Source organism: Pseudogymnoascus verrucosus, assembly GCF_001662655.1.
Source record: "Pseudogymnoascus verrucosus strain UAMH 10579 unplaced genomic scaffold scaffold_5, whole genome shotgun sequence".
NCBI lineage: Eukaryota > Fungi > Ascomycota > Leotiomycetes > Thelebolales > Thelebolaceae > Pseudogymnoascus > Pseudogymnoascus verrucosus.
Window position 1 is genome coordinate 352,669 of NW_017263656.1, and position 21,230 is coordinate 373,898.

General features: G+C 50.5%; 9 protein-coding genes and 1 non-coding gene across 10 annotated transcripts; 5 read left to right on the forward strand and 5 right to left on the reverse strand.

Annotated features, from left to right (window-relative positions):
- Positions 1-522: 522 nt before the first annotated feature.
- On the forward strand, positions 523-2,245 carry VE01_01805 (uncharacterized protein). Its single transcript, XM_018271321.2, has 4 exons — positions 523-588; positions 654-823; positions 891-1,091; positions 1,141-2,245. The coding sequence occupies exons 2-4, from the start codon at positions 778-780 to the stop codon at positions 2,208-2,210; spliced, it is 1,317 nt and encodes a 438-aa protein (XP_018133672.1). The 5' UTR covers positions 523-588; positions 654-777; the 3' UTR covers positions 2,211-2,245.
- A 92-nt stretch (positions 2,246-2,337) lies between these two features.
- VE01_01806 (uncharacterized protein) lies at positions 2,338-5,235 on the reverse strand. Its single transcript, XM_059463387.1, has 4 exons — positions 4,188-5,235; positions 3,633-4,127; positions 2,906-3,582; positions 2,338-2,807 (listed from the first exon to the last, which is right to left on the reverse strand). The coding sequence occupies exons 1-4, from the start codon at positions 4,452-4,454 to the stop codon at positions 2,630-2,632; spliced, it is 1,617 nt and encodes a 538-aa protein (XP_059319990.1). The 5' UTR covers positions 4,455-5,235; the 3' UTR covers positions 2,338-2,629.
- Positions 5,146-7,823, forward strand: VE01_01807 (uncharacterized protein). The gene is made up of 5 exons (XM_059463388.1): positions 5,146-5,427; positions 5,480-5,495; positions 5,596-6,152; positions 6,206-6,562; positions 6,616-7,823. Exons 1-5 carry the CDS (start codon positions 5,377-5,379, stop codon positions 7,795-7,797), a joined length of 2,163 nt encoding a protein of 720 aa, XP_059319991.1. The 5' UTR covers positions 5,146-5,376; the 3' UTR covers positions 7,798-7,823.
- Positions 7,824-7,996: 173 nt separating this feature from the next.
- Positions 7,997-8,138, reverse strand: VE01_01808 (the record flags this gene model as incomplete). The annotated part of the gene is made up of 1 exon: positions 7,997-8,138. It is a non-coding gene; the product is annotated as a tRNA-Glu (tRNA).
- A 281-nt stretch (positions 8,139-8,419) lies between these two features.
- VE01_01809 (uncharacterized protein) lies at positions 8,420-9,383 on the reverse strand. The gene is made up of 3 exons (XM_018271324.2): positions 8,838-9,383; positions 8,712-8,761; positions 8,420-8,653 (listed from the first exon to the last, which is right to left on the reverse strand). Exons 1-3 carry the CDS (start codon positions 8,977-8,979, stop codon positions 8,480-8,482), a joined length of 366 nt encoding a protein of 121 aa, XP_018133677.1. The 5' UTR covers positions 8,980-9,383; the 3' UTR covers positions 8,420-8,479.
- A 140-nt stretch (positions 9,384-9,523) lies between these two features.
- On the forward strand, positions 9,524-11,781 carry VE01_01810 (uncharacterized protein). The gene is made up of 7 exons (XM_059463389.1): positions 9,524-9,733; positions 9,794-10,032; positions 10,098-10,156; positions 10,220-10,476; positions 10,542-10,635; positions 10,726-11,363; positions 11,429-11,781. The coding sequence occupies exons 1-6, from the start codon at positions 9,712-9,714 to the stop codon at positions 10,931-10,933; spliced, it is 879 nt and encodes a 292-aa protein (XP_059320002.1). The 5' UTR covers positions 9,524-9,711; the 3' UTR covers positions 10,934-11,363; positions 11,429-11,781.
- A 1,378-nt stretch (positions 11,782-13,159) lies between these two features.
- Positions 13,160-13,511, forward strand: VE01_01811 (uncharacterized protein; the record flags this gene model as incomplete). The annotated part of the gene is made up of 2 exons (XM_018271326.1): positions 13,160-13,314; positions 13,367-13,511. 2 exons carry the CDS (start codon positions 13,160-13,162, stop codon positions 13,509-13,511), a joined length of 300 nt encoding a protein of 99 aa, XP_018133815.1.
- Positions 13,512-13,893: 382 nt separating this feature from the next.
- On the reverse strand, positions 13,894-14,936 carry CYN1 (Cyanate hydratase). Its single transcript, XM_059463390.1, has 3 exons — positions 14,584-14,936; positions 14,079-14,518; positions 13,894-14,007 (listed from the first exon to the last, which is right to left on the reverse strand). Exons 1-3 carry the CDS (start codon positions 14,614-14,616, stop codon positions 13,986-13,988), a joined length of 495 nt encoding a protein of 164 aa, XP_059320004.1. The 5' UTR covers positions 14,617-14,936; the 3' UTR covers positions 13,894-13,985.
- Positions 14,937-15,040: 104 nt separating this feature from the next.
- SRP1 (Importin alpha subunit (Karyopherin alpha subunit) (Serine-rich RNA polymerase I suppressor protein)) lies at positions 15,041-17,895 on the reverse strand. The gene is made up of 3 exons (XM_018271328.2): positions 17,500-17,895; positions 16,723-17,232; positions 15,041-16,668 (listed from the first exon to the last, which is right to left on the reverse strand). Exons 1-3 carry the CDS (start codon positions 17,734-17,736, stop codon positions 15,757-15,759), a joined length of 1,659 nt encoding a protein of 552 aa, XP_018133816.1. The 5' UTR covers positions 17,737-17,895; the 3' UTR covers positions 15,041-15,756.
- Positions 17,896-18,070: 175 nt separating this feature from the next.
- Positions 18,071-21,208, forward strand: VE01_01814 (uncharacterized protein). Its single transcript, XM_018271329.2, has 4 exons — positions 18,071-18,457; positions 18,517-18,662; positions 18,707-19,685; positions 19,732-21,208. The coding sequence occupies exons 1-4, from the start codon at positions 18,283-18,285 to the stop codon at positions 20,715-20,717; spliced, it is 2,286 nt and encodes a 761-aa protein (XP_018133812.2). The 5' UTR covers positions 18,071-18,282; the 3' UTR covers positions 20,718-21,208.
- Positions 21,209-21,230: the final 22 nt, after the last annotated feature.

A 21,230-nucleotide genomic window follows, 5' to 3' on the forward strand; every position in this document is an offset into this window, starting at 1 on the left:
ATTTTAAGAAATGAAGGCGTGCAAGAACGATCAGGCAGGCATTTAACAGGTATTAGACATCGACCAACTTAGCATAGGCGCTTCTGGTATTTTCCCACCCGTCTATATAACAATAACCTTACAATCTCCTTTGGAGTTATGGCCTATTATGAGATCTGGGCATGTGGTATAGCTGTCGGGCCCTGGCCAGCCGTATCCGACTAAGCCAAGGGAGTTGACGGCAAACGTGGGGTTTGAAGGTACCATCCCCACACCCACTTGCAAGATATCCCACAGGCCACATTAGTAAAAGTTAGACGCGGATACTTCCCCGCGCAATATATCCGGCCTCAAGATGTACAAAAACGGTCAAGTTGTGGGGATGACGACCTCGGCACGCATTGATCCTTCCCCGAGTACTGTATTCGTGGACATTGTGGCACTGGTGGATGACGGGAAATCCATTACCCGCGACCCCTCCACACCTTCCGCTGCCCCTCAACCTCACTATCCCACAAGGTATGCCGCCGACTTACTGGAGCTCTCATTGATCTGCGGATGGGGAAAGGTGTCGGAACCGGAATGGGGATAAACGTGAATGCGATAGCGGTACTTTGAACTTTTTTACTTCTGCGTCCTCAAAGCTGTATTTATTTTAACTAATGCCACACAAGCCTCGAATTAATTTACTCTCATCTGATATATCCTTGACCTTCAATTGTTGAAAGCATTGTCAAGTATCATAGTTCTCAGTTCTAAATACGACTCGTACATTAACCATAGTAGATCAGTGTCAAAATGGCGGACGAAGTGAAGAAGTTGAAGATATGCATCATCGGCGCCGGTATGGAACCTATTCTTTGCTGAACGGCTTTGCATGTGGGCATTGGCTGACCGATCTATCTTTACAGGCATGGGCGGGCTGGCTTGCGCCCTAGCATTGGCCAAGAAGGGATTCCAGGATATTGAAGTGTTTGAGACAGCCTCAAACCTCGGTTTTGTTGGCGCCGGTATCCAACTCGCTCCTAATATGGTGCGAATTCTCGATAGGCTTGGTGTCTGGGGGGAAGTGGAGAAAGAAGCTGTTATTCTCAAGGAAACAAGCATTAGGCGTGGGTGCCACGCATCCCCCCATGCAATGCCTTGAGCTGACCTTAATAGAGGGCGCAACTGACACCGAGTTGGGACATGTGTCACTGGACCATGTCTACAAGACTTACGGCTATTACCACTCGGTCGGCCACAGAGCTTCCTTAGCAGGTGCTCTGTATAACGGCTGCAAGCGCGAAGAAAGCATCAAATTCCACTTTTCCACAGTCATGGGAGGGGTGACATCTTTCTCTCCAAAGCCAACCTTCACAGCTATACCACGAGACGGAGAGCCTTACACAGTCGAGGCCGACATCCTCCTATCCTCCGACGGAGTCAAGAGCACAACCCGAGTCGAAATGCTCAAACAGATCGGAGCCACCGCAGAGATCATAGACACAAAGCAAGCCGCCTACCGCATCATGCTGACGCGCGACCAAATGAAACACGACCCCGAGCTCCTGGCCCTCATCGACGGCCAGCGCGCCACCCGCTGGGTCGGCGAAAAGAGGCACATCATCGCATACCCCGTCTCCGGGAACAACATCTACAACCTCTCCACCACACAGCCTGATACCAACTTTGCTGCCGCCCCCTCCGAGACCTACACCACCAAGGGCTCGAAATCAGCTATGCTCGGCGTCTTCTCAGACTTCTGCCCGCTCATCCAGCGCATGCTGAATCTCGTCCCCGAAGGCGAGGTTTGCGAGTGGAAACTCCGCGTGCACTCCCCACTTCCGACCTGGGTCCATGGCTCCGTTGGCCTGGTAGGCGACGCGTGCCACCCGACGCTACCACATATGAACCAGGGTGCTGCGCAGGCGATCGAAGATGCGGGCGTACTGGGGGAGGTGCTGGCTCTGCTGCCAGATGGGAGTCCGAAGAGCATCAACAATGCGTTGAGAGTGTACGAGGGGGTGCGAAAGGAGCGGGCGGAAATGCTGGTTGAGCTTGCGGCGGCATCAGGGCGGGCAATGCATTTGGGAGAAGGGAAGGCGAAGGAGGAGCGTGATAGGGCGTTTAAGGAGGGGAAGGCGGTGCCGGATAAGTGGGCGGATGCGCAGGTGCAGAAGACGATTTATGGATTTGATTGTATGGAGGTAGCCAAAGAGGCGTTTAAGGAGGAGTTTGGGAAGATGTAAGAGCGATCGTGTTTAGTTGCCAATATACAAAGCATCAACGTCACGATTTTTGCAGCATAGTATAACTAATACTGTGAATGACTATTCCCATTGCATGATTTAGTCGATATTGGTATGGATTAGAGAGTAAGTTACATAACTTTATTAAACTTGCCACACAGTGCTATATAAAAAATAGGTCTGAGGCATCGACTACTAGCCTTACAAACTAATCATGGACCAAGTTATTGTCTTCCAAAATGCAGGGTATCCGAGCCAAGAAGAACATGAGAGTTGCTTCAAAATAATAGCAAACATCCTTAATCAAAGAAAAACTGTGCCTACAGTCGGCTGAGATATTGCACATATAGAGGTAAAATAAGCAAGCGACCAAGCGACATGGTTCGCCGAGGCACAAGCACTAACTATACTCGCCACCATTAAGCCTTTGAGGTCTCTATTCCCTGTGGCTCAATATCTTCCTCTTGTCTGATCTTCCTAAATGAAGGACCGCGCCAATGAACCACTGCTGTGGGAAATATGCTCACGCCCACAATAAGCGCCACGGCAACACCAGCGCTGGCAGCTACGCCGACGTTTTCGAACATAGCAGGGAACCTAAAGAGATGAAATTAGCTTGGCTCTCTGTTAAATCGAAGCATATAGTAAATTTATGAATATACGAGAAATGTGCTGGGGATAGAAAGGCTGCATACCAGAACGGCCCAATAAACCCCCACATCTGGCGCACAAATGTGATAAACACGCCAATGCTAGCTGACTCCTGTGGATGGCAGTCAACGGCATAGGTGATGAGCACGGTGGTAATGATCTGATTCCCGCCACCGGCAAATGCAATCCCGATGACAGGAGTGATATCCCACTGGAGTTCCGGCGCCTGCGCGGTGCGAACCAAGAAAACTATTATCCCGATGATACCGAGCATAAATCCCGGGTAGCTAAGCCACAATCTGAACTCCGGTGCTGGCGCGCGACCAATCTTCTTCGCGCGGCGGTTCATCCAGGTATCTGATAGAATGCCACCGAGCTGTTCACCAATAACAGAACCAATGATGAGGCCCAGGAATTGAAGGCCGAGCTGTTGGTCGTTGAAGTGGAATTTCTCACCGAAGAGCTGGGGTAGCTCGACAGTGACGAGGACGCTGCAGAAGAGGAAGGTCATGGCGTAGGCGATGGCAGGGAGGAGGATGCAGAGCTTTCGGCTGAGGAAGAGGGGCTGGATGAACTCGTAGGCGCTGATGGGGGAGGGATCGATGCGGCTGAACTGGAGGTATTCTTGCTTGAAGTCCGAGCCGTGATGCGTGACACCGTTGCGAATGTAGCGGGTTTCAGGGCCGAGAAAGAGGTAGAGGATGAATTGGACGCCGTTGATCTGTTGTCAGGGGTTAGAGAGAGGACTTGGAGTGTGAATGGGGGACTTGCAATTGCGAGGATCCAGTAGATCCATCTGTAGCCAACGCGCTCGGCGACGAAGCCGAATATGAAGGGTGAGAGAGGCACACCGATGGTGACCAGCAGAGTCCAGATTCCCATGTACCGGGCACGTTCCTTCTTAAAGAATGTCTCCGTGACAACGGCGCTGCCGATGGCTGCCGGAGGGCTGATGAAGAATGCAACGATGGCTCTGCATACGGACATCGAGTTATAGCCTGGGCTCTCTGCGCAGCCGATATTGCCTACCAAACTGCAGATGAGAGAGAGCAGGAAGACGGGGCGGCGTCCATAACGATGCGAGATTGGCTTCCAGATAAGCGGGGCTACTCCTAGAATGGCGATCTGGAGAGACGTGAGGTATGTGATGTCCTGGAGCGGCCTGCCTAAATCCTTTGCCATGGTTTGATAGGCAGGAATAATGGAAGCCGCAATGAAGGTCGACATGCAAGCGTGGAACGCAACGAGAATGAGATTGATAACTTTCTGCAAAGTGGCACTTGAGTTAGTCAAGCTAGAAGAATCCGTAGAAGTAAGGCAACATACCTTCGACGAGGTCCAGTTATAGGGGTCTGCATCTCCCATTCCTGGAACTGGGTCAAGCTCCAAGGTGCCATGGCGCTGCATCAGGTATTCTCGATGTTCTGGGGAAAGTGCATCAGTAGTTTTGGGATGCACATAGGCGCCGCTCTCTCCCGTAAGTTCTATGTCCTCGCTATGCTCTGCGCTGGGTTTCCCTGGGCCGTTGTTGCCATTACTGGGCAGTCCAGCAAGGGCTTGGCTGAGACCTTTTTCGTCTGTTGAGATCGCCATGACTCGCAGTTCAAAAGAAGCTTAAAATACAAACAAAACACTGGCAATTGCCTCGATTGAGGTTCTCACGGGATCTCCGGGTAGCAAACTGTAGGAATTGTCCTAAGGGGTTATGACGCAAGCCGTGGGAAGCTACAGCCTTTTAGAAAGAATAAAAGGACTGTAGAACAGCATGAGATATGTGTGATGGGTGAACTATCGCAGGTTCCAAGAGCTCCTTTTATGGCTCATCTACCGCGTTTTGTAGCATAGGACCGGAGCTAATATGATAACCATGTCGAAAGCCGGGGACCAGGACAGTTTACGGCCAAAAGGTGGAGTCCCCGCATGCTTCATCGCCGTTTCCCCACGTCAACCCCTCACAATCAATGGACCACAGCCATCTCCACAGTCTTCCCCACAATGCATCTCAATGTAATTCCACGTGGAAAAGTGGGAAAGTGGGAGGAAGTATGGACGCGGAATCTTCCATGTCCTCCGCGGAGAACTCTGTGTTCGACTCTGTATTGTTATCCGTTCCCCCGCAAATGGATTGGTGGGCCACAGCCGCCGTCATAAACGTCTGAATCCACAGTAGAAAGTTAGTTTATCTGGGGAAAGTTAGAGCTCCTGGTATCGAACGACACTTTTCGGCATCTATTTATCTGCGCCGAGACATGGCCGCGCGCCCAGCTCCATCAAACCGGTAGATCCTCGGCGTGCCTGATTCGACCAATGTGGAGGCCTGTGCTGTGTCTGGGCAAGGCTTAATAAAACCAAGAAAGACCAAGTCCGAACGACGCCACTTTCTGCTCCATTATGATGTTAATAAATCGCCCTTAGTTGCTGACTGATGCGGCGGCAGTAGGCGACGGGAACGTCTACCCTTATAGTACCGCGGAACCACCCACTTTTTCACACAAGGAAGGTAGCAAGAACAACGATGGAATGTAGATATTGCCGAAAGACATTCTCCAAGGGAGAGCATTTGAGGGTAAGTTATAACTAGCGCTGCGCCTCGAATCAATTATTAATGGGTCACTTAGAGACATGAACGCTGCCGTAAGAAACCGCCCGTTGTTTCCTTGACAAATGGTCACCAATGCTTAACAATTGGAACATTCCATACCCGATTGCCCACGGCTAACAGTTGGATGCAAAGATACTGGATCTCGCCCCTTCGTTTGCGCCGACTGCAAAAGACCCTTTGCGCGGCAGGATGCCTTGATTCGCCACGAGAGACTGCACACGCGCAAGGAAGGCGCAGAATATGCCTCCCCTGCCTCAAGCGCTGCCACTCAGGCGCCGGCGGTGCCGACATCTATGTCTCAAATCGTCAACACCGGTGTTAGGAGAACTGCGCCCAGTGCTGAGGTTGGAACGCCAGAGCAAACGTGGATGGAGCAGCAGTCCATGAACTCGGATGTGCCAGATATGCTCCAGGCCCCCGACATCGGATCGGATCTGATATGGCCCGATTCGGAAACGTTATTTCAGACAATCATGTCGATGGATTCGACGAACCAGTGGCAGATGCCTCTGGGTACGCTGCCATTCTTGCCTGGTGTTCAGCAGGCGGGTAGCGATATCTGTGACAGCCAGAGCAACAACTTCAAATCTCCGGACTCATTTGACGACCGCGGGCCGGCTATTAGTGCTATCCCATCCGGAGGAAGCCATCGTGCTGTGCACGATGTTAGTAAAATGGTCTCCAACTTAGTAAGCCCCTGAATACCTTGCGCACCATGTTTTATAGCTCACCATATGGTTAGTCTTCAAGTGTGACAGCGGCAATAGAAGCTACTTCTATCACTTCTGTTTTCCTAGACGAATGTCTGCATATGTTTTTCGTCCGTTTCATCCCCACATTCCCCGTCTTGCACCGCGCAACATTTGTATTCCGAGAGAGTACGCAGCCATTACTACTCAATGCTATGGCAATTGGCTCCTTATATCTTGGCCCTAAAGATTCGATTGCGAAGGGCGAGGCCTTATGGCGGCTGGCACATATTGCTGTTGCTACCAACTGGGAAACATTAATTACACACCGTGGACCATATGACTCCTGTAAAGGGGTTCAGCTTGTTCTGACCGCATTATTGGGGCAAGTGTATGGTGCATTATCAAAGGTATTTGACTCGACCCAGCGATATAAGACAGGATGCTCATACATCAACTTTAGAACAGGGACGTCCGAACCACGAGCCAGGCATTCCATGCAATTGGCTTCTTTTGGGCCAGACACTGCGGAATGTTTGATAACCCCCCATACCCAACAACCAACCTACCACCGCTCAATGCGCCAGAGGCGACGATAGACCAAGAATGGAGGATATGGACAGCCAGAGAGATCCAACAACGAGCGCTACTGGGCCATTACGTGCTCGATGGCCTCACAGCTCGCATGTCTGGAAGGCCAACTTCGGTTCGCCACGCCGCCAATTCCCTAAATATTCCCAGCGGCGAAGCAGCTTTCGAAGCGAGCACAGGCGTAGCCTGGCTGAACTGCATGCGCTCTGAAAACCCAAACCCACCAACATTCCGAAGCATATTCTCCTCGCTCTTCTCCCTCCAATCGCCGCCCCCCACAACCCTTACATTCTCCGCCTTCTCCTTCCGCGTTATCCTGGAAGGTCTCCAATCCCTCGTCTCCGACTGCGCCGATGACCATGCCACCGTCGGCGTTCCCGCCAAACCTGAAGTTCGCAACGCCCTCCTTCAGGTCTACACCTGGATCACAGCAAGCACACACCTCCCCAGCGCTGACACCCTGGAGATCTTGCTCCAATGGCACACTACCTGCCTCAACGCATGCATTGACTCCTCTCTCCTATGCCGACACATCTGCGCACGCTACTCCATTCCGCAGCACGTCTGGGGTGGTAGTCAAGCTGCCATCCCTGGCCTCGATCTCGTCAAGTGGGCGAACTCAGAAGATTCCCGTACGGCGCTTTTGCACGCCATCGCGATCCAAGAGATGGTTGAGCAGCTTCCGAGGGGACGGGCGCATGTAATTCACATCCCTAGCTGTCTGTTTTCAGCAGCGACGATATTTAGTGTTTTTGCGCTGGCGGGGATTGCGCAGGTGAACCTGCCGAGCGTGGTGGATTGGAAGTACCTTGTGTCACGAGCTGATGATGCATCGGTGGCGATGACAGCATTGGCGGAGGCGAGTGTGAGTTCGGAGACGAAGAGGTTTGTGATGGGGGAGCATCCGTCGATGTTTGGGGTGGGAGGGGCGACGAGGAATTTGATGTATGAGTTGAATTCGATGCAGAAGCTGTTTAGATGCTTGACATCGCAATGGGGGATTTCGATTGATATGGAGGTTGTTATGGATCAGTGGATTGCGCTTTGTCATTGAGTAGGTTCTGGAATAATCATGGCTGAACAAAGATATCATTTATTATCATATGTGTATTCATAATGTGAAGTGTGTGTGAAGGAAGTGAAAGCCTCGCAGCCGCCTCGAAAGCCTCAAGCAACAAAGCTTCGTCAGGGGCTCGAACGTGCCACCTCCTTCCACCTCCTTCCTCAAAAACAAGCAAAAAAAATATAAAAACATATCCAGACCCAGACTCGAACTGGGGTACTCCGTCGGTTCTCAACCTCAAACTCGGGGTGCTTGCCGAAGGCGAGTTTGGATGCTATCCAAAACCGGTTGATAATTGAGGGACGAACATCTTACCACTAGACCATCCAGCCTTTTGAATTAAAGAGCATGCGTATAAAACGCTATATACACCGGACGTCTTGCATAGGGGTAGGATTAGTAAAGAGGGGGGGGGTGTATGTGTTTGGAGAGTAGCTACACATCACACACCTCGAGGTGTTGGAGCCCCGAGGGGCATGACCCGGTCATAGACCCAGACGAAAAGCACGCCAGCTTAAAGACTCTCGTCCGGATTTTACATCCTATAGCTTGGGATAGTCGCAGCGTAAACATATACAAAATATATATCTGTAATTTAAAGGCCATCTATCCGCCCAAATATCTACAACCAACACCAACCCATATATACACAGCACCGCACCCGTTATACCCATCACTCCGCAACAAGCCCTGGCCACTTCTCAATGATATACTCCACCACAGCATCCGGTCCTTTCTCGACCTGTAATCCTTGTGGCAGCGCCATCGTCTTAATCCCTGGCTTCGTCTCTCGTGCAATTGCCTGGATCCTATCGCTCTCCTCGGGCGTCCACATCGATGCACAGAACTGTTGTAGTTAGCGCCTACTCACTCATTCTCAGCTGGGTTATTCCTAGCGGACTTACCAAAACGTCTGGCTGGTTCTTCTCAACCAAGTCTTTCACTTCATCGATAGCTGCCCATTCGTCAGCAGCTGCGTTTATCACCTAAAAGAAGGAGAGACTGCTGGTGAACAGTAAGGAAAAGCGTACTCTCAGCATTAGCAGCGTGGATAATCGTGTAATCCGCCTTCACATCCTCAACCACGCGCCCAATAAGTCTCTTCGCACGCTCGGGGGCCTTGTTGACCGTGACCAGCTTGAAAGGACCAAGGGGCTTGTTCGTGTCTGCCATATTTGCAGCTGATAATTTCGAGACTTGAAGCACAATAAAAAAAAGCTGTAGTATATTCGTATGTTCGGTTTAATTCGCAGCGGTAATTATAGATTTCTCAAAGTATGTAAAACAACGAGGGGGAAATGGTTATATTGTATTACGCCATCCGTCTAGCTCATGCCGCGGCCCTGTCTACCTGCCTCTCTCTCAAGGAGGGGCTGCGGCATCGGAATCCCATCCCACACACGGCATATCTCCATGTAGAAGATATCTCGGCTGCCTCGCTATACTGTTTGACACGAACTCGCCTCAATTCCTTCCGTCCGTCGTCATCCCCACGCGCCTTCGAAATGTAAGATCACTGCCACCGCGGCCTCTGAATCCCCTAGCTCTCCACAACAGCCACTGTGGGGACCCCTGTCGTACGGAGGTGGGGATGTGTTCGGGGGTCCAGGGGTCGGGTATCTCTTCTCCCGGTGGACCCCTCACTATTAGTCAGCCGATTTAGGGAGGGGGAAATCACGTGCTAGGCTCCGAATCGGGGCCTCTATTGAGAGCTGTTTGTGGATTGATAGCTGTTGATTATAGAAGAAGGGCCAATTTTTTGATTATTTGAGGCTCAAGTGCATATTTAGTCTGGGCATTATTACAGTGAAAGATATAGCAACGCCAAGTTTCCGTTTTTTTGCGATAACAGCAAGCAAGCACCTTGAGACCTCTCCGTCCAGCTTACAAATATAACGCTTCAAGATGGCAGCAGCTTCATTCAATCGCAAGTACTCTAAACAAACCGGAAAGCGCTATCCCTGCATATTTCTAACACTCAGCACAGGTCTAGTACGCTTCATCCCCAAAGCAGACAGCTCAGCGATCCTCCTCGGCCAGCCCGCCGACAGCGCCTTGGACGTCGGTGCAGCTCTGCGCGCTGGGAAGGAAGTCCTCGTTGATATCTTCAGCGGCAAGTCTGTGATTAGCCCCGGGTCGAAGACGGGGAAGACAGAGTCGATAGGGAGGCTTTTGTCGCCGCTTGCGCAGGAGGAGGTTGGCACGATAAGATGTATTGGGCTTAATGTGTGTGATCTTGCGAATTTGTCCTTCGGGGAGCTATGAGGAGTGTCAGCTGACAGGATTTATAGTACGCTCAGCATGCGAAGGAGGTCAAGATGGCGTTGCCGACTCTGCCTACCCTATTTCTGTATGCAATTCATCTCCGCCCTCAGCAAGAGCGTATGATCTAACTTTATTTCCCCTTCACCAGCAAGCCGGAAACTGCCCTAGCAGACCCCTGGCCAACGCCTTTCACGATCCCCAAATCCACGATTGGAGATGACACCACCGACTTCGAGTCTGAGCTCGCTATTGTTATCGGTCGTCCAGCGAAGGATGTTTCGGAGGCTGACGCGCTTGACTACGTCTTGGGCTACACGGCGGCGAACGACATCTCAGCTCGCAATGCCCAGTTCGCACAAACGCAGTGGTGTTTCTCGAAGGGTTTTGATGGCGCGTGTCCGATTGGTACGTTCATAATGAAGGCCATGTTTAGATAGTCAGCTATGGATTGTTACTGACAACGAACATAGGCCCCGTGTTGATCTCCAGCAAGGAGTACGACGTGAGCAAGCTTCGAGTCCGCGGCATCAAGAATGGACGAGTCTTGCAAGACTGTGGGACCGAGTAAGTGATCCCCTATTCTTATTCCCAATCTTCTTACTGTCGGTCATTGATGGCATTTATGAACATGATCGATACTGACATCGTCAAAAGTGACCTGATCTTCTCCGTCGCCAAGATCGTGAGCTTCCTCTCGCAGGGAACGACGTTGAAGCCTGGAACGGTCATCTTGACTGGCACTCCTGCGGGTGTGGGCCACGGTTTCTCGCCGAAGGAGTATCTCCGTGACGGCGACGAGTTCTCTGTTGAGATCTTGCCGGGTATCGGGACATTGACGACGGCGTTTGTCAATGAGAAATAGAGTGACAGAGTTCAGCAATCGATAAGTATTACAGCTTGATTAGATCACTGGACAGATTTTAGGCGGTGATAGTATGATAATCTGTACATAGAATATATTATCATGCCGATTCACGGCTATATTGCGTCTTGCATTGAGCCATTTTACTGCTCCTTTACGGTCTGTCTGGATGATGTCTCGAAGTCAAGCAGGTGCTGGAAAGGGGGGGCCTTCCGCTGCCTTCCACATCTTGAATCTAGACCAAACCTTGAAGGGGCCTTTGACTCACTCTACCTCAGTTGCATTGTTGGAGGGGCGGTCTGCCTTGCTGTACTCACGTGGATGGTTAGACACGAACTTTGCCTCACTCCTGTTGTTCGAGCCCCCCTGAACCAACGAACCGAAGGCATCTATCCGGAGGCGTGTGTGTGAATTGCTTTAATCATGTTTGGTAAGTGTTACTCGTTTCCTTCCGTTCAAAACGTGTCAGTTCCCAACAACAGCCTCGAGGTTCAGATCACCGCCACTATCCCTGAGTTGGATACTCTGTCGTGCCAACAAAGGCATCAACACTCCACCACGGTGTGATGATACCTTTATCGGGCACGGAACAGCACAGCTGTCTTAGTTAGCGCGAGCACAGGGGTCTCGTACCTTACCCATCACAAACGCATTCCCTGAGCCGCGTTGGACTTTGCCGCGAATCTGGGTCTGTGTCGAAGCCCGTGTCTCGAGTTCTCCGCCAAACAATAGTAAGCAGGCGAGAGGAGGTGGCATTGCTCATTCCACATCCCGTCCGAGTGGATGCCTCGTCAGCAACGCATGCGATGTGTGTGTGCCATTTGGGCGGGGAAAATACTTGATAGGAGTTTTATTGCTTGAGGCGTCGGCTGTAGGATTCCGAAGAATGCGCCTCTCATATCAGTTATCTATTTGGTTGATCGGTCAGCTAGCTGGGAGCATTGGCCACTGCTCATTATTCGCGGTGGGGAAATATGTGACTAGCTGAGAGCATCTGCAGATCGTGGTCTGGCTCTGTATCTCACGTGGGTAGGCCTCGGTGAGGGGTGAGTCCAACACACAACAGGGAGAGCAAAGGAAGGTGTGAGACTTGACTTCCCCTCGCATACTATGGTCATAGCCTACTGAGTGACAGGAGGAGAGACTTCTGTCTTGACATTATGAAGCAAGCATAGAGAGATTTGGACCCCAAACAAACAAGCTATGGATCTGCACGGTTGAGGTCGGCACATGAGTGATTTCCCACCTTGCCAGCACGGTAGACAAGGGCATAGACAAGGGAAGCTGTTCAAGGCAGTCAGCGTTACATCTTCCGGCTTCGCATCGCCGTCACCGGTTCGGGAATGTATGCAACTCGATGGGGATGCCCTTGCCGTGACCTGTCTCTCGCGCCTGGCCGATCTAGCCACTGCGAAGCCGTTATGCGTCCCGACAACCTGGTATCCCGATATCAGTTAACCATGTTCTGTTAGTGGCGATCATGTCGATGTCTTTCTAGCGGCGATACGGCGAGGGAGAACAATAGTAAGGAGAGGAACAATACTAAGGGCGGGGCCAGCAGGGGGATAGGGGTCTAACAGGGGGAACAATACTAAGGGGCTAAGCGACTTCCTCTCAACCACAACCACAACCACAGCAACTACAGCCCAACAACAAAAAAACCACTCCTGACGTCCAAAGCAAATGCACCAATGCGATCAATGATGCAGCCTGGCCCTTATTCGATAATCGAAGCGCCTCGATTGATTCTTCTGTTCCTTCTATTCCTTCTTTATCGAGGAACAGTCACATATTGCCTGTGACCTCGGACTTGTCGTTTATTGCAACGACTGTTCAGTTCCAGCCCGCTCACTCCGTTCATGATGCTTTCACGGTAAGTCCTCCTGACCTCTCTTCCCCCACCCTCACTTGCTCTCTCCATTCATTGCAGAACCGTCTGTCATATCTCCTTCTTTCAAGTCTTAAGCATGGGCCCCTTTCACCGTGCCGTCCCTTTCCAATACTGTTCAAGCCTGAACGGTCGGAGGAATGCAGTCTCCATACCCCTCGCCGCTACCTGGCTATCTCGAAGTCGAGTATAAGTATCCCTCGACGATCCGCCCCTTCCTCCTCTATTTTTCTTCACCATTACAAACACATCAGCTTTCCACAGACAATCAAATCAAACCAAACACTTGCCTCTCTCCAAATACATCTTTATCATCCTCCCCCAACAAATCAATCAACATGGGTCCCTCCGCCATCTCCCGTCAGCGTCAAGGCAAGAAGGCCAATGAGTCCTACGGTGCCGGCTGCGTTGTTCAGAAGGCTAATGAGTCTTACGGTGCTGGCTGCGTCGTTCAGAAGGCCAACGAGTCCTACGGCGCGGGATGCATGGTTATGTAAATAACCTACCTACCCTCACCAACCCCGCCATCATCTCGTCACTCTCAGTTCCATCCGAGCAAGCAGCTGCAGCAAATACTCGACCGAAACCAGCAGCTTGTCTCTACAATTTGCGAGCATGGCGCCTCTCTCAAACTACGCAGGATGCCAGGGCCTCGATCTCGATTTCTCTCTATCCACCGACGGGCTCTGATGGCGGGTGTGCCTGGCCGGCAATCAGTTTTGTACCAATCGTGTGCGATAAGTTTGGATATTATCCATGACAGACCTACTTTCACTACACTCTTTTGAGCCCATCATCAACGGCATCGACAGGCACATCAACGACGCGCTCCGCAGCTCCCACGCCCGTCAGAGGGTTTGGAGGGCCGTTTGTTTCTCAATCAATCTGTCTGTTGGTTATGGGACGGGGATTTCTTTTTGGATATTTTTGGAATTAGTTCACAAAAAACAAATGGGGGCTTAATGCTAGGAGTCAGGAACTCGCCCTTGAGTGGATTAGTTGCGGGGATTGGGTGGTTCTCTGCCTTTTATAATATAGCAATCAATATGCTGGTCTCTGTCATTTGAAAAGTCTTCATTTATTACTGCTACTGTACCCGTGAGAAAAAATAGGATACATGTGAAAGCGTAGTCTTCTCATTAACAGCATAACCCTCCTCCCAATTTAAAACCTGGAGAACGGCAACCTATAACAAAATAAATTAGTAAACCCATCCTCTCGTCCCAAAAAACACATGAACACCAGGGCAAAACTTACCACTTCCCCTTCAACGTAATAATCGCCCACGCATTCCCACTCTCATCAACCTCCTTATCAACCTTCGTCTCAAACGCAATAGCACTCATAATCCCATCCCCAAACTTCTCATTCAGCACCGCCTTATACGCATACCCATAATTCTGCACAATCTCATACAACCTATAAATCAGCGGTTCCACGGGCGGCATCGGCCCCGCGCGTCCCCTATCCGGAAAGCCCAGCAACTGGCTCTCCAACGTCGGCAACGGGATCCCGAGGAGGTTGGAAAGCTTCTCGACGTCCTCTTGCGAGGCGGCGGCTTGGCCGTAGAAGAGCGCTGCGACGGCGACTTCGCTGCGGCCGAGCTGCTTGGCGATGGCTTCGAAGGAGAGGGATTGGCCTGCTTTGGCGTCGAAGAGCATTTTGGAGGAGGGGGGGAGGCGGGACTCGAAGGATTTCTGGGGGGGAGGAGGGTGTTAGGGATTTCGGGGTCTGTTATGTGTGGTGTGGGTTGGGGTCTTACGTCGAGGACGGAGATGCGGCGTTCTTGGGCCATCGTTGCGGTTTGTATGTTCTCGAGTGAACTGAAAAATAGATTTGTATTTGGGTTTTGGATAGTATAAATCTTTTAAACTGACTGAACGAGGAAAGAATCAAGAAGTTATGGTTCTTGTAGAGTAGAGAAGTGGTGGTGATACAGTCGACCCAGGGTGTCATCAATCAATAATCACCTTACCCCGCCATCAAGCTGCGGGCGGAACCCCTCTGCACTGACACCCACGTCATAATGTGAGCAGATCCCCGCAGCTGGACCCCCAATCACCATTCAGCGAAACACACCGGGCGGAAGGCAGTTTTAGTCATAATCACACGACCTCCACGGATTTTATTTATTGACTTGTTTGGTGAGGTAACGGCACAGGATTGTGTGCAGCGTATTGCGTACTGTCTGGACTGATTGGGGTGTGTGGGAATGTTGTGTGGGAATCAGTTTGTAGAATAGATGTAGACTGATAACAACTACGCATACATGTCACTTAAATAAGAACACATTTTTGTATACTCAATCCATTGACTCGCATCCCATCTCATCATCAAGATTCTGGTTGCACGTCGAGGCATATCGTAGGCATGACAGCATCCCATCATCTCCCGCAGGCCATCAAAAAAACCCGTGGGCAGGCAGGAGCTTTAAAGCTACCCAGCCTCTCTCCATCCAATATCCCCATCTATCATCACCTTGTACGCACCATCTCTTCCATCCCGCGGGCCGGAGCTTTAAAGCTACCATGCCCATGCCTGATCTGATATATCCATCTCAAAAAACTCTCTCCCCACGCGCAAATGCGGGAACAGCAGCTTTTAAGCCAACTATGCCCCGACTTACATACGAAAAACTTCGTAAAAACGTGAACGCCTGATGTTGATGTGCCGGTGGTTTGGTGGGGTTTGCTGACAAAGGAAATTACATGACGGTGAATCTTTTTCGCTTATCGTGGGTCGCATCGCAAAAACTGTGCGAGGGGGTGAGGGGAAGTCCTCTCATCGAGGGCTTGGTGCTGTGTCGTGTGGGGAGTCGAATTTGTTATGTGCTGTGACTAAAGGGGTTTAGGAGATGCCGGTAAAATTAAGAGGAGTATGTTGGTGGTAAAGTAACCCAAGGCGCGAAGATATATTCGTGGATATGTAGCTGCATTTACATATCCATGGAGTCTCCACCGTTGGCGAAGTTGAAACCACCAGATTGTCCCTGGGTGCCGAAGCCGAAGGTGCCGTTAGCGCCCTGTGCCTGTTGGGCAGCCTCATCATCGACGGCGTTGTCATCCTCGTCGGAGAAGTACTTCTCGATCATGTTGTATGCCTTCATGTAAATCTCCTCGTTGGCGTTGGTCTGGCAGTCGTGGATCTTCTCCATGCCGTTGCACTCCTCAATGAAGAGAGCATATCTGTTGATGCTCTCTGGGCCCTCACCAGAGGACTCCTTGTCCATCTCTCCAACCTTGAGGATGTTCTCTAGGCCATCAAGGGCAACCTGGATGATCTTGTTGTCTGGGCAGGCCAGAAGGTCACACAGTGGCTTAATGCAGCCCTGGGCGACAAGGTAGCGGATCTGCTCAGGCTTCTGGAGACCACCCGAGGTGGCGTTGGAAATGGCCCAGCATGCCTCCTTGCGAGTCTTAAGATCTCCGTTCGACAGGAGGTGGATGAGAGGTGGGATAATGTTGGCATCGATAACAGCCTGGATCTGGGTGGAGTTGCCAGCAGTCACGTTGGAGATGGTCCAGCAAGCCTCCTTGCGAATACCATCCTTGCTGGAGCTCAACAGCGACAGTAAGGCTGGAAGAGCACCGCAGTTGACAATGACCTGGGTCTGGACGTCATCGCCGGTAACAATGTTACCCACGGAGCGGAGAGCAGGAGTCTGGACGGAAGTGGATGCGTGCATCAGGAGCTCTACAAGGCGGCGTGGGATACCGGCCTCGATAACTGCTTGAATCTTGTCGTTGGCTCCATCAGACAGGTATGAAACTGCCCAGCAGGCATCGATTAAGACCTCGTCATCGAGGGAGTAAACAAGCTTCGCCAAGACGGGGAGGGCGGGCAAAATCTACGACGGTTAGTATGATTTCACGGTTCTAAGAAGACTTTGTAAGTGACTTACAGTGTTCCAATCTGGCTGGGGAGTCTTGCCACGGCAGAAGTTGCTCAAAGTCCAGGTGGCGTTGCGGAGCATGCTAAGCTTGCGGCTATCGCCAAGAAGAGACAAAAGAGGCTTGAGAGCGCCACAGCTCAAAACGTAATCACGGCACGAAGGGCTGTCACCAGCAATATTTCCCAACGCCCAAACGGCCTGCTCACGGACATCTGGCTCGTGGCTGGCAAGCAACTCAACGAATATCGGGACGGCACCAGCCTCAATGACGACTTGTGTCTGTTGTGCTGATCCAGAAGCAATGTTGGTCAAAGCCCAGGCAGCTTCGAACTGGACCAAGGTGTGAGGCGAACGAAGGAACTCGACAAAACGGCTAACGACACCGGTCTTGATAACTTCCTCGATAGGTGGGTTTCTCTCCTTTGAAAGGAGCTTTCTAAACTTAGTCGTAGCCTGGATTTGCTTATCGATTTGGTCGGACAGGACACCCTGTACCATTTGTGGGAGGTCCTCATTTAGCTATAATGACAAAGTATGTTAGCATATGTTTCCATAGTTCATCGTTGCTATAACATATATCGTCAAAGCTCTCGTACACCACATGGCCATGACCAAGCGTCGTGCACAGACAAGCGAAGTAAATCCCCACAGCGGGGCAAAATGCGAAAAGTAAACAAAACAGCAGAATAACTGCATTTTGCTTGCAATACTCGGCGGTCTTGTCGTCACAAATGACGGGATAACCATGGGGATATGAAGTAGAGGGAGAGATATGCGTTCACGTACCTGAGACTCCGTGGGAGCAGTATCATCGTCACTATCAGGAGCAGCCCCTAACGATGCGCCCGGCCTGGATCCATCGGCGCTGGCAAGGCCTCTGCGCTTTGCAAGGTTCTCCTCACGCTTAGCTTTGCGAATCTCAACTTGCTGTTCCTCACGACGACGACGGAGCTCCTCAGGCTTGAAGGTACCCTTCGCCTTGAACTGCGTACGACGATGCTCTGGGATGTAGCGTTCAGACATAGCTGTAGTGTACTTGTGTGAGCCTTGTTCTAGACGTTGTCTGTAATGGCTCCACTCGGACGTTCGAAAGTCGTGGAGGTTCTGAAGTGTAGCGGGGTTGAAGGTGAAGTTGGAAGGTTGTGGTGTGGAGGAAGATGATTAGGTATTTCAGAATCAGAGACAAGAAGTTGCAGTTGGACGAACAAACAGGCGCCAATACGGATGCGGTAACTGTCGTGCGGTTGAGCTCCCTAACACGTGAGTTGGTATCTTTCAATGGAAAATCGGATTATGTAAGCAGAACTCAATTAGGCCCGAGGCTTGGCAGTCGCGTCTCCCACCATTACAGCCGCGTCTCACTGTAATTTATATAAATTGCGACGTCAAGCTGCCCTTCATTTATGAAATTCAGCCGCCAGATTTGACTCGTATCACAGAGAGCAGGCAGCTCACAACCTCGAAATGCACAATATAACATACCAGGTCTAGTAATTCATTACTGCCGCGATCTGTCTGCGATACCGACCTCTTTCCCACGACTTCTCCTGCCACATTGGAGCCGCAGAGATGACGGACACCATGGCAACTGAGCTATCTCCAACGATGGCTCTTCCAAAGGATTTCAAATCCATCCGGGAAATCTCTGATATGGACGCTATTTTTGTAGCAAAACAAAAGCCATTTGTCAACGTTGTTGGCTTGATCAGAGACTACCAGCCTCCGAGGCAGACTGGAGGCTCAGGTAGACAATCCTCCCTCTTTGCTGTACTGTAAATGAGCCTGAGACTTATAGATATGTAGATTGGAAAATGACCCTTACAATTGTCGACCAGTCTATCGAGGAATCATATGAGGTGGACATTATGAAGCTTAACGTTTTCTTACCTCGCCCAGACATGCCGGTCATTGCTGGTGTGGCACAGCCTGTCCTGATTAGGAGCTGTAGAGTAGGTCAACCCTTTTATTGAAATAACTGTAGCTTATTCAGTAGGTCCAAATACATTCAGGCGCTATCTCTTTGATTACGAACTTTCGTACCGAAATCCACGTATTTCCAGTGCAAACTCCAACAGACACGGCTCTTCCTCCGCCGACATCAAAACGTGGCAAGGTCAACATAGAAGAGGTCAGATACGTTGCTTGGCTACAAACTCATATTCAAAGAGGTGCATTCCCAGATTCCAGAGAATTCCAGGAAAGGGTAGTCCAAGCAACAAATCTCAAGGTAAAATCTTGCGAGCTCAAGGATGCTCGGCCAGGGATGTTTGGTGACATCGTTGGGGAGGTTATCCACATGTTTGACGTTTCCGATCGAACCACTGTGTATGTTACCGACTACACAAGCAATAAGAACTTCTACAACCACGTCATGCCAGGTGTTCACCCGATTTTTGAAGGGCGGGATGGAGATGATTTCGGGTATTCTAACTCAAAGATGATCCATAAGTCAAAGACGAATGAATGGAAGGGACCATACGGTAAAATGTCCATCCAACTTACAGCGTTTGATGAGCACAGCGAGCGATTCAGAGACTATGTAAAAGTCGGAAACTGGGTGAAACTGTTGAACGTTCATTTTGAGTTCCCCAAAACTGGTGGTCACCTGGAGGCGAAGCTTCGTACTGATCGACGTGCCCACCCAGGCAAGCTCCAAGTGGAAGTTCTTGCCCCTCCTGAGAATAAGGAAGATATGGATTATATGTGGAAAAACGCACTACGCCGCAAAAGAGACTACCAAGAGACAGTCAAGAAGCAAAAGCGCGAGTTCGAACAAGAAATTGAAGAAGTCACCGGAAAGCGCAAGCGTGATGACGATGATGAGCCCGTGAAGATGAACGGAAAGCTTCGGCGGAAGGAGAAGAGAAAGGCAATGCAAGAAAAACTTCAACATAAGTCTAAGATTGAGGCTGGCCAAGGAAAGCCCATCGCCGACACACCTGCAGAGGATAAAGCCGCATTGAATACTGCCGGTATGTTGTTAAGGGCGGATAAAATCGATTTTGCTGACTTTATAAGTGAGATGCCACAAGCAGACATCACCGGCCATTCCTCTGGCGCTTATACTCAACAACCGTCGCCGTGTACCCGCTAGCACAGCCGGTGGGAATGAAACATATGCACCTTTTGTCAATGCCAACTATCGCGCCAACCTTCGCGTCACCGACTTCTTCCCTCACAAACTCGAAGATTTCTCAGTTGGTAGAAAGCCAAACGAATTCGACTGTCTCTCTGACTTCGACCCTACGTCGGATGAAGAGGATGATATTAATACTGTCGGTAAAGACATTAGTGACTTTGTACTCCGTGATAACGACCATCTACAGTGGAGTTGGCGATTCGCATTGCAAGTCGAAGATGCAAGTCCATCCGAAAGCCCAACAAAAGAGCGTGTTTGGGTTTTAATCGATAATGAGTCAGGTCAGTTTCTATTGACTGAAAATGCTGCGAATCTCCGCACGACGCCCGATGTTCTTGCTGCTGTGCGCGAGAGGCTCTTTGTGCTATGGGGCGACCTAGAGGAAAGGAAGGCCGCCTACCTGAACAGCGCCGAAGGAAAGATCCTTCTCCCGCGGTCACTGGAGTCATCCAGCTTGTCAAGAGATGTTTCGCCTCCTCCTAAGATCCCCCAAAAGCTTATATCTCGACCTGGAGAACAGCCACCAGATAGTGACGAAGAAATGCCTGATGACGAATCACCCCCCCAAAAAGCACCCGCCGAGCGAGATCCAAACTCATTGGAAAGTATTAGAAAGGCTACCCCTAAACAAGCAGCTACACGTCTTGCTGCGAAGCTGAGGGAAATTGGAGACCAGGCCCAAAATAAGCCATTTCCGGGATGCATTCGAGAGTATGGCATCAAAGTTAAGGTTGAAGAGCCGGCTTCGGATGAAGAAAATGAGGATGACGAAGATGACGAGGATCAAAGCCAGCGAACAGAAAAGCCTGTGGTAGCGACAAAGTGGGAAAGAAAGTTTGGGCTACATGGGACTATAATTGTATGAATTGTGCCTGGAAATTCAACCCCATGATTTTGGATGATAAGGATCAGAATGGCAATTTGATACAGCATTAACGCCACATAATGTAAGGTTACAATTAATGGGAGACCTCCTTAGGGCAACCCCTACGCCCACAGCACTGCCGAATGGGTATCCCGCCTCATTTGGTACAAGGTAGACTGGACTGGGGGTCAAGAAAAGCAACTGGACCGCCGACCTCTAGTTCAACATCGGACTCAAACGGGGAGAAACAGCAGGACGTTGAGCAGCCTGAGAAACAACACAAGATCCAACTTGATGTACCTTAGTGCATACAAATGGAAAGAGTCACCTCTGACCTTGGTCAATGATTTGGTAGACATTCTGGCATCTGGTGCAACGGCAGCCTTGGAACGGCGGCCTGCATCTGCATAAACTACGATGGAGGGCTGAGCACCTCTAGGTTGGCGTATAGATATTATTGTATAGTATTATCCTAGATGAATCAAATCCCAATGCCATCATATATCATAATTT

What these genes read in the sequence shown, in the direction of transcription:
- VE01_01814 (XM_018271329.2), top strand. Translation starts at nt 18,283, where the DNA reads ATGACGGACACCATGGCAACTGAGCTATCTCCAACGATGGCTCTTCCA. An exon ending in GAGGCAGACTGGAGGCTCAG is followed by an intron (nt 18,458 to 18,516) that starts GTAGACAATCCT and finishes ATAGATATGTAG; the next exon opens with ATTGGAAAATGACCCTTACA. An exon ending in AGCCGCATTGAATACTGCCG is followed by an intron (nt 19,686 to 19,731) that starts GTATGTTGTTAA and finishes TGACTTTATAAG; the next exon opens with TGAGATGCCACAAGCAGACA.
- SRP1 (XM_018271328.2), bottom strand. Translation starts at nt 17,736, where the DNA reads ATGTCTGAACGCTACATCCCAGAGCATCGTCGTACGCAGTTCAAGGCG. An exon ending in CTGCTCCCACGGAGTCTCAG is followed by an intron (nt 17,233 to 17,499) that starts GTACGTGAACGC and finishes TTGTCATTATAG; the next exon opens with CTAAATGAGGACCTCCCACA. An exon ending in CCCAGCCAGATTGGAACACT is followed by an intron (nt 16,669 to 16,722) that starts GTAAGTCACTTA and finishes TAACCGTCGTAG; the next exon opens with ATTTTGCCCGCCCTCCCCGT.
- CYN1 (XM_059463390.1), bottom strand. Translation starts at nt 14,616, where the DNA reads ATGGCCCAAGAACGCCGCATCTCCGTCCTCGAC. An exon ending in GCCGCATCTCCGTCCTCGAC is followed by an intron (nt 14,519 to 14,583) that starts GTAAGACCCCAA and finishes CCTCCCCCCCAG; the next exon opens with AAATCCTTCGAGTCCCGCCT. An exon ending in ATTACGTTGAAGGGGAAGTG is followed by an intron (nt 14,008 to 14,078) that starts GTAAGTTTTGCC and finishes ATTTTGTTATAG; the next exon opens with GTTGCCGTTCTCCAGGTTTT.
- VE01_01806 (XM_059463387.1), bottom strand. Translation starts at nt 4,454, where the DNA reads ATGGCGATCTCAACAGACGAAAAAGGTCTCAGCCAAGCCCTTGCTGGA. An exon ending in TCTACTGGATCCTCGCAATT is followed by an intron (nt 3,583 to 3,632) that starts GCAAGTCCCCCA and finishes CCCTGACAACAG; the next exon opens with ATCAACGGCGTCCAATTCAT. An exon ending in GGGTTTATTGGGCCGTTCTG is followed by an intron (nt 2,808 to 2,905) that starts GTATGCAGCCTT and finishes TCATCTCTTTAG; the next exon opens with GTTCCCTGCTATGTTCGAAA.
- VE01_01807 (XM_059463388.1), top strand. Translation starts at nt 5,377, where the DNA reads ATGGAATGTAGATATTGCCGAAAGACATTCTCCAAGGGAGAGCATTTG. An exon ending in GTAAAATGGTCTCCAACTTA is followed by an intron (nt 6,153 to 6,205) that starts GTAAGCCCCTGA and finishes CCATATGGTTAG; the next exon opens with TCTTCAAGTGTGACAGCGGC. An exon ending in TGTATGGTGCATTATCAAAG is followed by an intron (nt 6,563 to 6,615) that starts GTATTTGACTCG and finishes CATCAACTTTAG; the next exon opens with AACAGGGACGTCCGAACCAC.
- VE01_01810 (XM_059463389.1), top strand. Translation starts at nt 9,712, where the DNA reads ATGGCAGCAGCTTCATTCAATC. An exon ending in TAAGATGTATTGGGCTTAAT is followed by an intron (nt 10,033 to 10,097) that starts GTGTGTGATCTT and finishes CAGGATTTATAG; the next exon opens with TACGCTCAGCATGCGAAGGA. An exon ending in TTGCAAGACTGTGGGACCGA is followed by an intron (nt 10,636 to 10,725) that starts GTAAGTGATCCC and finishes CATCGTCAAAAG; the next exon opens with TGACCTGATCTTCTCCGTCG.
- VE01_01809 (XM_018271324.2), bottom strand. Translation starts at nt 8,979, where the DNA reads ATGGCAGACACGAACAAGCCCCTTGGTCCTTTCAAGCTGGTCACGGTC. An exon ending in CCACGCTGCTAATGCTGAGA is followed by an intron (nt 8,762 to 8,837) that starts GTACGCTTTTCC and finishes ACGAATGGGCAG; the next exon opens with CTATCGATGAAGTGAAAGAC. An exon ending in AGAACCAGCCAGACGTTTTG is followed by an intron (nt 8,654 to 8,711) that starts GTAAGTCCGCTA and finishes TAACTACAACAG; the next exon opens with TTCTGTGCATCGATGTGGAC.
- VE01_01805 (XM_018271321.2), top strand. Translation starts at nt 778, where the DNA reads ATGGCGGACGAAGTGAAGAAGTTGAAGATATGCATCATCGGCGCCG. An exon ending in GATATGCATCATCGGCGCCG is followed by an intron (nt 824 to 890) that starts GTATGGAACCTA and finishes CTATCTTTACAG; the next exon opens with GCATGGGCGGGCTGGCTTGC. An exon ending in CAAGGAAACAAGCATTAGGC is followed by an intron (nt 1,092 to 1,140) that starts GTGGGTGCCACG and finishes TGACCTTAATAG; the next exon opens with AGGGCGCAACTGACACCGAG.